The 17,294-nt window shown below is 38.1% G+C and overlaps 1 protein-coding gene across 5 annotated transcripts in view; it reads right to left on the bottom strand.

The window, feature by feature from the left end:
- ntng1a (netrin g1a) overlaps positions 1–17,294 on the bottom strand; it is a 77,099-nt gene that overhangs the window by 38,874 nt on the left and 20,931 nt on the right. For all 5 annotated transcript variants that reach the window (XM_056737743.1, XM_056737745.1, XM_056737742.1 and 2 more), the window contains exon 3: positions 781–1,424. In XM_056737743.1, the coding sequence (XP_056593721.1) occupies positions 781–1,424 (644 nt within the window). The remainder of the gene's footprint in view (positions 1–780; positions 1,425–17,294) is intronic.

Below are 17,294 nucleotides of genomic sequence, written 5' to 3'. Positions count from 1 at the left end.
TTGTGCATCCAGTATTCAAGCCCAAAAACGCATAAACCAATGAACAAGTGACATTTGTTGTCATGGGAATAAACTGTTTTTAAGTGTAATGCACCATAACAGCCAGTGACCTTCCCCAAATGTCTCACAAATGATGTGAGAACCACATACTGTGAGAGCTGAAGTCGAAAAGTGGAGTAGCCAATGGACGGACCACCCACTATGTATGATAAATATTCCCCACGAGTTATTACAGAAACAATTGATTAAAGGATTGTTTCTGTCGTCTTTGTCCCCACCACTTTTCAAAACAAAGTTACACAGCTGAATATAAAACAATTTAATTAAATAAATGTTTCTGCTAAAACAACAAATTCATTTTTGACCTTTGACACTCAAATGAAACAGCGACAGTTGCTGAACTTCATCTTTTCACCCCGTTACAACCAAAAGAGATGAGCATGCATAGGTGAGAGGTGAGATTGAGGTGATTAATTAGAGAATGAACTCCTGTTTTTAGAACGGGTCTCTGAACGGCGAATTTCACAGTCTTGAGTGTCAATTGAGGATGCATATTTTGGAAAGCTGTTGAAAAACACTTAGCGTGCAATAGCTTTGCAAAACTGTTACTTTGTAAGGAACTAGAAAAGATACCCCTAAAAACGTAAAAGAAAGTATATCTAGCCTGCCTCTCGATGTGGATAGATGGAAAACATGGTTAGGAAAATAGCTGAGGGCAATCTCCATTCAAAATCCGAATGCAAAATCAACCGAGACACATGAATCATCCAGACGTCTTACCTTCCATGTACTTTAATGTCAGAGATGGCGTAGAAGTATCTTGAAAGGTTGTTCTCATCCACCATGGTGGCGCCAGTGGCAGGTCTGAGGAGACGTATGCGCAGGTCGGTGATGGTGAAAAAGTCTCTCAGGTTCTTGGTGGTGTCCAGTTGTCCATACAGCGATGCCATATTGTGCAGCTTAGGCCCGGCGAACAGCGCGAAGCGGTCTTTGACTTCGAAGCGTACCGTCTTGTCATTCTTCCACACGTAGCCTCTGGAATATTCCTCGGTGCAGATAATATCTAGCAGTGTGTGTTGGGTAATGTCTTTGACTGTCTTAGGCTCCATAGTGAAAGCGTCAAGGCAGTCGGTAGCATAGAACTGGTAGGGCTGCCAAGTACGTCCATAGTCCAGAGACTTCTCCAGAACCATCTGCTCCGGCCGACCCGACTCGAACGTGAAGACAATGTCATCGGTCAGCTCGATGGTCTTGTTCCAGGAAAGTGTTATGTTGACCGCCAGAGCTTTGGGGTATTTTCTCCAGGAGGTGGACTGCCAGAACGTGGTGGGGTTGCGACCCTCGAAGTCAAACATGAGCTCTGGGGGATGAGCCAGCTCGTCTGTGGCCGCGTCACATTCGTTGTTGCACATGTAGGGGTTTTCCTACAAAGACATAAAGATGAATGAGTAATGAATAATAATGAACTTTAACAAAAGTGTTATTAGTCCTTTATGAGTGTTAATGTGTGAGTGTAGGAAAGATAATGAAATGAAAAGTATTCAAATGAAAAAGTAGCACTTTAAGGACATCAACACTATCACAGATTGATGAGGTCGCTGGATCTATTTCCAGCTGTTGGCTGAATGCAGAAAAGAACTGACCATTAAATGTCAAAAGACTCTCTTATAGGGCCATAAAAATAAAGTTCCCTCACGCCAACAACCGGTAAACCATTCATATAAGCACTTAATTTATGAGAGGATGATTCCCCTTTAAAGTTCCTCCTTTCCGTAGAACTTAGCGACAAAATCGACAGTGAAACATGTTAAAACGCTCATTAACAAAAGAAAAATACGAAGGTCAGACTGACAAATAGTGAATAATACACTCTCCTCCACTCATTCGTTTGCATGAAGGCCAGCCTGATCTGCACCTTGAGGTAAGGACATTTTTCACAGCCATCATCGGTGGATGAAAAACACACAGATCTGCAATTCAAAGTAAAAGGAAGCTGCACAAAAAAGAGGTGTTGAGATCTTTCTTCACTAACTGCATGTGAAGACCCTTGCTGCTAATCGAGCAGCGTCAAGCGCCCATCCTCACCCTGTAGCATCCCCTCAAACATTCACACTAATCAGTGCACCAGTATGTTCTGCCGAGCTTGTACGGCTGCAATGCTGTCGGCAGTGTCGTCCTCCAGGAAAGAACTCTCAAGAGAAACAAGCTTCCAATTTATCTGAACAAGAAACAGAGCAGCAGATTAAGTGGAAGACGTCTGTCTCTCTGTGGGGATCTACAGGCCTGGACGCAGGGGGAAGAGCGCAGTGATGAAAGAGAGGTGGAGAAGGGGACTGCGGAGTAAAAAACAAATAACAGAGGATTGATGAAAGCAGGAAAAGCAGTGCTTCTGTTAAAAAGCATTTCATCTGTCATTGTGCTCCAATGCAAATTGACAATGAAGTTCTGACAATTGAACTCTTAATTTGGCGAAAACTGGTATGCTTTCCTACTAGTCCAGCGGACTGATGAAAAGTTAACATGCCTCTAACTGAACCACCCTGTCAAGTAGGCAGATATGTCAATTCATGCTGTTCTGTCTCAGATGGATGACGGGTTGTGTGATGCAGGTATATTGAGAAGTAACTGGTGTCTAAAGCACTCTATATTTAGGGGAGAGTGGTAAGGCAAGTCACTTTCGTTATTGGATATAAAAAATATTTGACAAATATATGAAAAAATATGCTAAATAGATGTCATACATTGTATTGTAGAAGGAAACTATGTATGATTTCAACTAGGGATGCACCGGTATCGGTATCGTGCCCGGTACTAAGCTCATGTACTTGTACTCGTAAAAATCCTCCGATACAAAAGACCGATACCTCGTGTGACAGAACTGAAAGACATTTGTTGTCAAATTTGCTTTGAAAGTTTGTGACAATCACATAAATGTATTCAATTTTTCTTAATGTGTTTAAGCTGTTTGTATTTATAAACTTGTTCTATTTTATGAGTCTCATAACGGTAACGGGCATCGGTATCGGTGAGTAAAAGAAAAAAATATCGGTACACGTGTCTTTAAAAAATAGTAACGGTTCCTCCCTAATTTCAACTTGATATGATTTCTAAATAATAGAGAAATTTAATTGTAAATGTGAAATGAATTATATTGAATAATGTACCTATAGGCCGCATCTTATTATCCAACACATACTAGATTAATTGGCTCATTACAATTTGGTTATTGTTTTTTTCAAAGGGACAGAATGCTTGTGTATTATGAAGAAATAGGCCATGGCGTATAAAGATTGCCTTATAGATTGCATTAAATGCATTAAATGCATTAATTTGGAGCTTTTCTTCTAGTCACCGCAAACCGATTTATCAAAGCACCTTAAAACACAATCATTGAGAATCAATCACAAAAGTTTCCAGCCATTTTATTCTAGTTAAATGGTTTGACTCCTATTACTAAATCCAACACAGCAGCCACATCGACAAGATCAGTTATTACTAAAGATGTTTCTATTTATTCGAATCTGATCAAGATGCTCAGGGCACTTGGACCGGGTCTTTGGATTTTAATTGCTGAGGGAAATTTCTATGGCCACTTCTGGTGCAGATGACAGGGCGAGTCTCCAAACCAGGTTTGTTTAATCCCATTCACAAAGCTTGATGAAGGCTGATGAATAAAGAAAGAGAAAGAATGGAAAACACACATTACTTCACCGCCTGTTATTAATCTTAGCTGCCTGTCTCCATTAAATGTGTTCACACACCCAGTCCTCATGAATCACCTCTCACCTGCTTTCTAAACATGGTTTCAACAACCATCTGTCCTAAAAACAGCATTTGTCTGCTCAGCGCCAGCCTGAGTGTTTTTCTCATGGATGATCACACATGGCTTAAAACAATGTGCCTATATTATAAATGTAACCATTCGCGTCAAACAGAAATAAAAGCTGTGCCATAATCCTGCTGCTTATAATAATATATTACTCATATTTTCCAGCCGGTTATCACAAACATTGCAATATCTGTCCTAGTAAAGATAGCAAAGATAGTAAAGATATCTGTGTAGTAAAGATAGCAAAATGTCACAGGTCAGTGTTTCAAGTGCATCAAACTATAGGGAACAAAAGCACTCCTGACCAAGCGTCCCACAAAAATTATTACCCAGCTGGGAATTTCGATTCGAGGGCAGAAGTGAGTGAGATACGACTGTCCTGGTGGCAGGCAAGGCTTCAGATTACCAGATCACCAGGGTATAAATTTACTGCCAGCAGCCGACAGCAGACTGAGATATATTGGACCAACCAATCAGATAAATCCCTTTGTGTGACAGATGTTTGTCACAGACCACAGATTCCTTCCTCTCTGTCCAGCGTTTTCTCTGCTCTGTGTTTCTCTGTGAATGGTATAACCAATATCTGCATGTAAAAGTACTCATGTGCCCCCCCAGCACTCACATATATATATCACAACTCAGCAGGTTTATTGTGTATTCCATCCCTCTCCTTCAATGCCTTTCACGTATTTGATTGTGATGCTTTTAGCATTTCAGAGATGACAAATAGATCAATATCTATTCATTGGAAATGAAATTACTATGCAGCGGCCACACCGAGATCAGTGTTCACGTCATGAAATCTACTGTGTAATTGTCTCGGCTAAAGGAGAACAGTGTGAAGAGCGATTTCTTCACTATCGTTTCAAATGTTAATGTGTAATCTGTCAAAGGCCCTTTTGCCAGGCCATACGACACCACAGGTCAGCCTATTTGCATCTCGCTTTTCCAGCTGCTAACATGGAATGATTCCAATCAAACATGTGCGTATGACATGACATTAGCCACTGAATTACAAAGGAGCAAATTTGATTTTGCAAGCGAAGCTTGCAGGTGTTACAAACAAACATGAGAGGCATGTAATTTTCCTCTCTCTCTTTCTCCAGACTGCGGTTAAATCCATCACTTGTGCATAAATGAGACCTTGGTGGAGGGCTAGATTTCTCCAAGGCCCTCGGCTTGATTGAGCTCCGACTCGTTTTCAATCTGCCTCCGCGCACATTTGGTCCTGCAGAACATCCACAAACACTCTTAGGCATCACTGACCTGCCGCTGAATAGAGAATGTGCAGATTACTGTGACTGAAACACCTGAGGATAAACCCCAGGAAAAATTACAGTTGGATTTTTAAATCAGAGGTCAATGGGATGAGGTGAGAGACAAAAAGGGAAACAAGCTTAAGATTCCTTCAGGACCACTGTTTCGATGCAAAGAAAAGGAAACAAAAACACCTGTTACTATAGGAATCGTACTAAATGAGGTGAAAAGGAATCTGGTGAATGGAAAGCATCACTATTATGATTGCTCATCGGGTACAGAAATACCCCAAATGAGTCCTCAAATCATGTAGCATTTTGAGGTGAGGTGTTTTATTTCCCTTGGCAAATGACTCAACAGACTAAAAAACATATTTCGTTTAGAAAATAACCCCCCAGCCTAGTCCTCAATTATAAAATTGGTGACTTCAGTCTGCATTTCACAGGCAGTGCCGCAAATTCGGTTTTCCAGGGGAAATTCAAAAACTGTTTAACTTTTGTGCAGTAGGGAGCTGCGAGGAGTACAGACTCAGCCCAAAATGATTGAATAGTAAATTTAAGCTTTTACATTCATAACAAGCACTGTTTTGAAGTACTGCAGAATATCCCATTGTGTTATAAAAAAGCCCCAACATCGTATTATTTTAAACGTCCTGCTGACTTTCCAGTGGACACATGGTGAGAAGAGAGAAAAACTCATTCAAAGACGCCACTGAAGAGGCTGTATTCACAGATGCAGATCGCACCCACTGACTTTCAATATGTCAAGGTGATTCCTAGAGGAATAACGTGAATAGTCTGTTCGCATATTTACAAATTAGACTTAGTTATGAACTACTCTAGTTTTATTAAGCTATGAAGATAAAGTCTCACGTCAGCTGTTTATCAAAAGCTCAACGTTACAACATTACTGCTGCCATTTAGCATGTTGAGAGATTACATGTCAAATCTAAAGCTGATGAGTTGGGAGGGCGAACATCTCTACGGTCAGCGGATGTGTCTGTTTGTTGTTCTGGGGAAGCATTATCAGGTCCAGAGTTCAGATTTGCTTTAATCGCTTGAGAACAGGATAAAATTGCTTGAACACTAATGTTCTCAGTAGAAGTACAGAAAACTTTAAGTTTAAGTGGTGTTAACTATTTTATCTTTTCAATTACATAAAGAGCATCCTGTTCTTTGCCTTCATAACAAAGTAGCAGCAATTACAGGTAGGGAAGTCAGTTCATAACTGATCTCATTAACTGTCATAAAGTTATCTGATGACCGACTTCACTTACTTCTTTTTTTGATCTGCCTGAGCTCATCAGATGGTACCAGAGAGACTCCAAACACTGACAAAAATCCACCACACAAAACCCTTTTAAAGCGGCCATATCGTGGAAAACAGGATTTTCTCTGCACTTTTGAAATACATGTTTGATACGCTGTAGACATACTCGTACATTCAAAATCCAAAGCCCCCTCTCCAGTCCATCCAGACATTGAAACTAAGCTAGAAAAAGACGTCTGTTCTACAACCACACAAGATGAATGACCAGTCGCAGTCATATAACAATATAGGACTAATTCTATCATTTCTTAACACTAACAAAGTATAATAAAAAAAATGTTGTGCTGTTTCTGTAGTTAAAAATGAAATTACCAAATCTATGACTGACATGCTGATTATACAGTCCCTAAAATGAAAGAGGTCCCGGAAGAGGAGCTGATTTGTGAATTTAATGACATTTATAGAATTACTTACACACTCCCACCCGCTAGGATTATCCACATCATGAGTCTATTAAAGCATCCTTCACAATCCAAGACCAGGGCCACTGTGCAGGTTTCTATGGCAGCAGAAGTTATAGAGGTTGAAGCAGTCCGTGCTGTTTTAGCCCTGGTAATCCCGGCTTTGTTTTGAACAGACTGACAGATCATATTTTCTCTTTCTTTAGTGTTCCTCCCACTGCGTTTTCAACCTTCAGTCCATATTGTGTGTGTCTGTGCTTCACTTCTAAAGCTGACCTACCAAGCATCTCATCGCTGACCATTACATCCCCGGGTAGATCCTAAACAGAAAACCCATCTTTCGACATGTTTAGTTTTGCAGTGCTACTAAAGCATAATATTCATATGATAATAGTTATGCAGAAAATATTTGTCAGAAGACAAGAGTTGGTTATAGAGATTGGCGGATGCAATTCATAATGTCTTATACATTATTAGGTGATCTGAGATCTGAGACCTGCCAGGTATGATTTGTGCTTTCAAAGCAATTTCGGAGCCATGTTGATGGTGAATCTCTGTAAGTAGTTGCCTGGGGGTTTCATTTGCAATCATTTTTTGAAACAACGATCTGGGATTTGTATCTTTTTGACAGGAAAGTTGTTCCCTGGTGTGAGAACTTCCTTTGAAATCGTAGGTCTGTAACAGCCGCCGATGCGTGATGTAGTTAAACTGTTCAATGTCATTTCTTTTCCACATAATTAGGATTCACTGCGCTGACAGGAAATCTTATATTAATTACTGTTAGCTGTGTTCTCCCTTTGTGTTCAATCTGGATTACATTTAACAGCTCAGACGATCTCAGAAATGCAATAGAGGTTTGACTGCTAAAGGCGTCAAAGGAACTCAGTCAAATGTCCCTATTTAACACCCTCTATGATCTCATAAGTAACAAGTTTTAGCGGCAGTATTTTGATCATTTTTCGGAGAACTGTGAAATGATTCAACTCAATATGACGTTGGATCTCGTTGGGTGTGTGGAAGCCTGCTTCAGTGCTCTTTAAATTCTGTTCCTGCCGCCCCTGCAGATCAATGAAGCCTTTTTGGCCCATCCGTCAGGGATTCTCTTATTCTTTTTCAATGCTGAACGTGAAATATGATTGACGGATTACTCTGGGGAGTAAAAAAAAGGACGGTCCTCTTTGCTCTGCAAGACTTATTCATGTCTGCACACAGGACACACGCAAGTGTTTACAGACGGAAAAAGACAGAAGGGGAGAGAACCACCGAGGGAAGAGACGAACTGAGAAAAGGCACCGCTTTGCTACTGTTAAAATCTCAAGTGATGAGAAAAAATTCAAAGTGAAATTGTGCATTTCAGGCCTGATGTTTTTTTTGGAGTCTAGCAGTGTAAGTAATCACATCGGCAGGTCTTTCGTCCAGATTGACTCGTCTGGTTCCTGACAAACGCCTATTAAAAACTTTAAAAGGACCGGCCTGGCTGATTAACTCCACTCCACAGAAATAAAAGATGAATTAAATCTCCCTCCTAAACAGATAACTACTCCTTAAGAGCAATATTCCACTCGCACTACTCCTATAGTGTTCACTATAGTGCCTCATTATATGTACATTTTATTTATACAATATATATAACACTATAATTACAACATTATCCATTTGCACAAGTGTACATGCAATCTGTACAATGTCTCTTATGTGTTATTATCCCCCATTTTCTGTCAAAGTCTTTTATTTTATATATATATGTATATTTTAGAATCTTTTAGACTCTATTTCTTATTATATTGTATTGTCATTTTGTTGAATATCTGTATTAAAAGCTTCCAACACCAAAGAAAATTCCTTGTTTATGGGAGCACCCTTGGCAATACAGCTCTTCTGATTCTGATTAACCGTAACGAGTAAATCTAATAAATAATCCAAATGCATTGCCGCGCTGTTGGGAGGGACATCTAGAGGTGAGTAAAAATATTGAAAATATAAGCATGCAGAAGTCATGTGTAGAAGACAGTTAGGCAAAATAATGAAATAGTATAAAACCACAGAAATGTGCCAAAGACATCTTAGTTTGCTATCTTTTATGGCCATTGAATGCAGACTTACGAGACTTGGATTTGGAATACGTTGTGGAAGAGTTTTCTCTGAGGAAATCACGAAAGATACCTCTCAGGTAGATTAAAACTAACTTTTTATTAAGATATTGTTAAATGCTTTGGTGATAGATATTGCTTAGTTTGTAATGCATGGACTGTTAAGTGCATATCTTCTTAATGCAGTAATGTAAATTATGCAAGGAATAAGACACGTCATATGAGTTGGAGAGGTAAGAAGCTTATTTAGGTGTTGAGTAGTGCAAAATATAAACAAAACTAAGTTGTGTTTTACACAGAAGATTGCATTTAGTTGCATTTTACACAGAAGATGTTGTTCTATTCTGCCGAACAACTGTATATTGTTTTTCTATTTAAACACGCACTAGACGGACGTGTTTAACTGTTATGCCTGCGTCTTGCGCCGTTTGAGCATCTCTCACATAAGCGCCATGGTTTTAAGTCAAGTTGAAATAATTAAAAAATTTACACACAGCACAGCTCATCAATATCTGTTCCACCCCGAAGAACCCCGAAGGCGGGACATGTGTTGTAAGCTTTTGTTTACAATATCAAGTTGGCATATGGCAAGTTCTGTTATCAAAGAGTGCCACGAGACCCTTGAGGTTTGCGCTGTGCTTTTTCAAACTTTTTCAAACACAAATTTTTGTGTCTAAAAAACGCATTACAGAGTGCGAAACCACTCCTAAAATCCTAAATCCTGGGTATTTCGGCATGGGTGCAAAACTGTTGTCGTAAAATATGTGATGCCAGGGGGCCTATGAAACGTCCGTGCCCAGGGCACATCGAAGTCATAATCCATACCTGGTTGTACGTGTTCATGAGTTCACTGTGTCACAGAGTCATGGGATAGAATATATATATATACCAGTATTTAAAAGAAAAGATTCATATATTCTTTCACTGGAAACTACGAACACAACACTAGCATTGTGAGAAGTTTAATTAAAAAACGTTTATTTGTTTATGCTATTCAGAAAATTTTAAATGTATAAACCTGTGCAAACCCTGGAAGCACGTAAGCCCACTTTAGTTGATTTCCTTCTCATTTTTTTACCTGTGCCAAACTGAACAATCCACCCCATCCTCCTCCTCCTGTCATAACCCTCCTTTCCTTTCTCTGATGTTTATTGTCAAACTTTTTTCATTATTGATGTTTATTGTCAAACTATTCCTATCTCTGATTCTGTTGTTCCATCTGTTTCTCCAGCAGGCCCCTTAGCTCCGACTCTCAGCCACTTCTCTCGGCTCTGTCTGACACGTCTCTCCTTGAGATCGATGCAGCTGACAGCAACGTCTGAAGTTCTACGCGGGGGCTTGTGATTTTTAGATGCGAAACGGCACAAAAAAACCTCCCTATCCACTTTTTTCTTCTTCCTCTCTCAGTCTCTCCTTATGACACTCTCCAAGAGAGAGATAGAAAACAATGTCTCTTTGGTTGGTATATGAATTATTTCATTAGCTATGACTCAAAGCTCGAGGCCAGATATGGAAGAGCACACGTGTCCTGTATAATGCAGGTCTACCAATGAGGGAGCGAGATATGGCTAAACACATGCACAAACGCAGGGGATGTGATCGCTGCTTCCCACACTCTGTAGTGCACAGCAGCACCTGTCTGTGCTCTCAGACACTGTATATTTCATGGCTCAAAGCTGCCCCAGATTCTTTTGCACACTTTTGGCAACTCAAATACTGGGTTTCATTTTGTGTGTGTGAGTTGATGCAAAGCTGCAAAGAATGCCAGTAAGTTAATATCCATTTTGCTGAAAGGTTGTGAACAGTAATGTTTAGATGATATTCCCAAGGGAGTGATGTGGGTGTCCCCATCAGGATCCTCATCAAAAAATGAACATAGTCAATATTCGTAACATGATGGAACGTGATGTTCCCTTCTTCTGTGGAAGACAAATGAAAATGTTTGGAACTGACAGCCTCGGATTATTCACACACACAAAAAACAGCGTTAACATCCATTAGGGGTGTTACAATACATCGATAGGGATTGATGTATAGATACATTTTCTAACAATACGATGCATTGATGCCCCACGTAAAATATCGATATGAGGTACCTTAATTTTTACACTTTCCCAGACTCCATTCCTCACATAACGTGCGTATTTGAGTGTTCATACTTATAAGGGGGTCTGTGGTGGAAATGCAAGGGGTCCACTAATTACTGTTTACTCACAGTCAACTTATTGTTAAAAATGTAAAGCATGGGTAATATTACAACCAATTTTCTCTTTAAGCTGCGCAGGTTGCCCCGAAAAATGTTGAAGACCCCGGCACTAGATGTTAAGCCTATGCTTAATACAGGAAAGGCGTCCAGATATAGTTTTTTTTATCTCTCCTTAATAAGAGTATCTTAGGAGAAGCATGTTTGACATAAAATATCAAACAGACAATATGTACACAAGAATGGCTCTATTTAGCAATATCCTGTATTCAAATATGTTTAGAAACGGGTCTGAAGTTGCAACACACAAAACTATGTGACGCCATAGATATGTTAAATAGCCCACGCCATCCAGCCCCATTGTTCTAAAAAAATCCTAGTAGAAACAATATACTTTATTGTTGAGTGTGTGCAGTTTTCAAAGAGTTTAATTAAACATTAATTTTATATATTTTGGTTTAATTTGTGAGTGATTAAGAATGTAACTGTATGTGTAAACTATATGCAAGTAATATCAAAATATTGATTAAATTAATCAAATCAGATCGAATCGCTAACATTTCCGAGGTATCGATACGGCATTGTATCCTGATGAACTGTCCGGTTTATACCCCTTAAATCTATCAAGTTTTCTTTTACAATGTGAGAAGAAAACATCAAACAGGATCAAAAAAGCATTCTCATTTTCTCAACTAACTTGGTCACTATAACTATGCCGTTCATCTACCAACAAGCATAAACCAAACTGGATATTCAGGCTTGTCTGAGCAGATTTTACTCATCAAGGCAATTTATTTGGAACTAAAAAGTCCCAGTGATCGTCCCAATTTCAACTAAATTAAATTAAAAAAAACATTTAGGTCTACATATATATTCATCTCAGTGATCCTTGAGGGTGACACTTCCTTCGGGAAACTCAGATCTTATGTCTGACACCTGTGCTGCCAGCAATCAAGTCAAGCAATAGAAGAATTTAAAAAATATCTCCTGGCAAGCCTTGACATTCCAACTCCGTGAGGTAAAAGGTCAGAGCAAGCAGAATCCAGTATGACTCAGGGTAAGGACCAACCATCTTTAATACATCCCACGCAAAGTCCGTGGAAAAGTCATCAAGAACTTTTAGAGAGTGTTCTAAACAACATCTCACTCTAAACCGACAGATTCTTACAAATGTTGCATAAGATGAAAAAGATTGAAATAAAATAATGCATAACATAAAATCGTTAGAATGTCGAAAAATTATTATTTGTATTTCATAAAATCAGTAAACATAAAAAATGAAAAATGTTGCTCTCTTAATACTATCAAGAGTCTTAAGACAACTAAGATTCTCAAAGTTTATCCAAAGTGGTTTCCGATGTTTTTTATTTTTAAATATTGTCAGCAAAATTATATAAAACACATAACACATTCTATATAGTACCCAGAACTAAAATATAAGCGGAAGTCTATCTTCCATAAAAAATTCACACTTCTCTCCAGCGGAGCATGTGTGAGGCTCTCACCAGTGGCAGAGGGAGGTTGGCTGTTGGCAGAGAGGTGTGATTTCCTTGCCAATCCCCCTCGTTCCCTCCGCCCTCTGATGGGAATTTGGAGCTCACTACAAGTAATTAAATCAGACGCCATTCAGCTGCATAACTGCCTACATTACAAGAATGACAGTGAAAAGGCAACATCAAAAGAATCACATTGTCGATCTGTAATTGGGTTGGATTTAATTTAGCTTTCATTTAAAGTATTACTGACTTGTCTGTGGCGAACATCTTCAGGCATTATCTATAACACAATCACCAATTCTACAATATCGCACAAGATATCTTGTGCTGAGAGTTTAGGCTAAAAATGGCAAGTATCAACAGAACAGATGAACTCTGATGAACTCAATGGCTTCATCATGCAGTCTGGACATGTATGAGTGTTTTCTTTACTCAAATTGTGTATAGCCGAGACAGGCTGTGAAAGCGATCCTTCATTTAATGCTGGCAGACAGAAGTAGGAAGTGAGAATGTTGGGGCTGGGGTTGGTTTTAACTGTCCCCTGTCAGATAACACTACAGAACACATTTATCAAGAAGCAAAAACAGGTCTAGGAAAGGAATGGATGCAGATAGTGGACATACAGTAGTCCCTTTTTTCAAACACAACTGGTCCTTTCTATGTGTTAAAACTAAAATATATTTTCTAAGTTTGCAAAAACGTATTGTTTGCACAATATATTCCCCTCTAACCACAATAAAACCAACCCCTAAAAAATCTTTGGTAACGTTTAAGATTACAGCCCGCAATGTAATGCATAATTAAATATTACATGGTGTGAATGACCTGCCGTATGCTATAAAACTATCTTAAGCTACTGTGGATATTAATTAAGTATGGGTTCCTTTTTTATTATAGCAAACATGAAATAATTGTAAAAGCATAACAGCGTGAATCAAGCACGCAGACTATCTGTTGACAGTAAATTTGACAGAGTTTTGACTTTAGAATTCATTTTTATTTGATTGATTTTACGATTGTTGGTTTCAAATAATTTATTTTAATGAGTTATTTTGATGAGTTTTAAAGTGTGCTAAATCAATATTGATCTTGATAGTATAATCAACAATTTCAAGAGCTGTTTGATTCCGATGTTTAAATGGCATGCAGTTCCCTTGTAAATATTTTTTAAATTTCCCTTACTCTTACCCCTTTATTCCCTAATCTTTGCATATTGTTTCCCTTTCTCTAGAGATCTGTACTGTAGAGTTACATTATTGTTACAATCAGTTACGCTGTAAATCCTGTTTAATTATGCGATACAATTCTGGCCGTAATCTAAGACATTACCAAATCCTCTGTTGTCCTCTGTGTTGAGTGACAATCATCTCATTAATGACGAAAGAAAAAAAATCCATTATACCGACCTGCATAATCTACAGATAATCTTAAAAGCCCCTGTGGGAAACTAAATCTCCTTATCAGACTATTAAACAAACACATTCAATTAAATGAAAGTCAAACGAACATTTGTTTTTGCTTAAGTATTTATTCTTGTGCTGAACTAAATGCACCATACGAGTCTCCTGAGTGTCTAAAATTGAATAAATCATCTAATCATACAGCTCTTTCAAAAATAACTTTGTGGAGGTAATTCCGGAAATTGAGATTCATTTTTAATTGCGTAAATTAAACCTTAAAAATGTGACAGCAAACACAGACAGATTAAAAACAAGTCAACCGTAAAATATTTCAAAGCACACAGGCAGAAAGAAGGTGAGCTCAAACTGTGTCATTTATTGCTTTCCTGTGTAACAGCTTGTTTTACTGTTGTTTTCTAACAGCTCTGCAGTCACTCCCCAGTGATTGAGCGCACAAAACTATTCAGTACATCTACGACACAGAGCGCTTGTGGTTTTGTGATCATCTAAATGTATCTAAAGAAATCAATAGCCCTGATGTGCAAATGTGAAGAACATCAAACGGGATTGAATGAGATGAAAGCTTCAGAGGTTTCCCTGATAACGTAAAAAGAGCGATCAGACAGACAGGCAGCATCCTAACCCTCATGGAACCTCATACGTGACCGATTTGGAAAATTTAACAAAAGCAGCATCTCTGCACCACACAAAGAGACTTGACAAGCAATTGGTTTTAATAGGTCTTGAAGCTGGCTAAACTGAACAATGTCCTCACATCAATGCATGCCTTAAAATGCAGCCTCCGTATGCTATAGATAACAAAAGACAGATACAAAGCAGCATTGTTTTGAAAGCTCTTGCTCGCTCGTTTTCGAAAACTTCATCTTATCATTCAGACTGGATTCCATTTAGACACATCTTAAGTTTTCATCATTGTATTCATCAACCCCACACTTTTGCCTTCACTCTGTTTCTCTCTCTCTTTTCTCCCAGGGCTGATTACTTCCCAGGTTGGATGTCATTTCTCCCCTTAGCTGTCGGGTGTGTGCCAAACTACTTTCAGCTCTGTGTCAGCTCTGAGGGACCAATGTTCTGAGGTTGTGACCGTGGTTAACTGGCTGTCCTTTTCTCCCACCCCAGTATAGCACACGTTGACCCCATGAGTCAGGCCCTCTCCGACCCTGCCCACCCTCTGGGATCCACTGGCCTGGATGAGAATATTAAGACTTATTTTTCAGATTGCATCAGATTGTTGCTGTCAAGTACATCAAGACTGACCACATTAGCGTATAAACTATGTGCAATGCCCTGACATTGAATATTGTAATGGCACTGCTGATATAATGTTTACCCGTTTACAATTCAACGCACCACTGAATAATATTTAATCGCAACAAAAGATTGTTTTATGTGGAACTTTGATTTTAAGTATGCAAGGTATAGCTCACACCAAGCATCCAGGGGGGGGAAATGATGGACAGTTTCAGATCCACTGGACCCAAAGCCATCTGCTCAAGACTCAAAAAACAAACATTTTGATGATTCGCTCAATCCCAAGACAAGCACACACAAAAACAAACACATTCAATAAAATTCCAATGCACTAATTGAAGACAAAAACAGAAAATAAATAAAGTAAAGGCATGTGATTTTGTGACAGCTGTCAACAGAATTATTGAGCGAGTTTCTAATTGTCATGCAGCGGGCGATTCACGGCCGAAAGGGAGCGATTGAAGATGTTTTGGTGCTGGCAGTCAGAGACATATCTGCCTTCAAAAATGATCCACTGAATATTCAGTAGTTTAAGCTCAGTGAGACAACAATATGCTAAGGTTGCTTCATAATAAAAGCTTCAAAACCATTAGATGTAAGTTAATGAGCGCTGGTGTTTTTTCTGACCCCATTTGATAGAGGTAACATGTCTATGCATTTTCATTAGAGCTCATTCATTTGAATGTCATGTAACAGGAGAGATACGGAAAGCCTTTTCAATTATGCGTTGTGATATTGACAAATTCTGACAGTCAAACCAACATGATCGGAATTCATCAGATGAACTTATTTCGGTAACACTTTATAATAACTGCACGCTATGAATCATTAGTTAAGCATCAGTACATAGTTAATTAATCATTTATGAAGCATCGGCCCCACATTAATAGACATTAGTAAGCAGTTTATTAATACAGCTATAAATGCTTTGTCCTTGATTTATAAGCATGTATAAAATATGCTTAATAATCAAATTTTCATACTTTATTAAGGAGGAATTCATCGTTTCTAAATTAAGGATTACATTACTTACAAACCAGTTATCAGTTGTCAGTGGTTCATGAGATCATTTAGAAAGTGTAAGAAAATGATTAATAAACTCTTTGAATGTAGTTCAGTTGTACAGTTTAATTTCTTTTGCATCTTGAAATAAATATTTCTATGTTCTGTATCCCTCTGTGTTGTGTTTTTCCTATTTCTGTTTAGAAGAAAACTGAGCATTTAACTCTCATTTGTAAATGCTTTACAAGGCATACATAGTCCTCACTTTAGATGAGCTCACTAAAATAGTTAACTGACAACTAGTAATGTTTTATAACTACCTTAATTAATCATGAATTACAGCAGGAATATGTGTTAAAAAAGCATTTATTAACAAATTAAGTAACTGTTACTATATGTCAGAATAATAAAATGTATAAATGTGCATTCAAAGAGTTTATTTATCATTTACTTACACTTTCTAAATGATCTCATGAACCACTGACAACTGATAACTGGTTTGTAAGTAATGTAATCCTTAATTTAGAAACGATGAATTCCTCCTTAATAAAGTATGAAAATTTGATTATTAAGCATATTTTATACATGCTTATAAATCAAGAACAAAGCATTTATAGCTGTATTTATAAACTGCTTACTAATGTCTATTAATGTGGGGCCAATGCTTCATAAATGATTAATTAACTATGTACTGATGCTTAACTCATGATTCATAGCGTGCAGTTATTATAAAGTGTTACCCTTATTTCATAATTTGGATTACTTGATACTTAGAACTGACTAACTACATATTTTTGATCAAAGTATGATTAAAATATAAAACAAAATAACTTTCCAATTTACCAAAATCTTGTAATCAGTAGTGTTTAGAGAGGATATAAACTCAACAAATTGTTATTATGACCAGTATTTTTTGTGATCGCAGGTGTGTATCATCTACATCACCTCTTGTAAAAACAAAATACAAAGCCACCCAGACATCTTCCAGACTAAGTATAACCGAGACCACTTCAGT

This window comes from Triplophysa dalaica, chromosome 23 (genome assembly GCF_015846415.1).
Source record: "Triplophysa dalaica isolate WHDGS20190420 chromosome 23, ASM1584641v1, whole genome shotgun sequence".
In the NCBI taxonomy this organism is placed as follows: Eukaryota; Metazoa; Chordata; class Actinopteri; order Cypriniformes; family Nemacheilidae; genus Triplophysa; species Triplophysa dalaica.
Note: the sequence above shows the minus strand (reverse complement) of the source record. Positions and strands in the feature narration are given on the sequence as shown.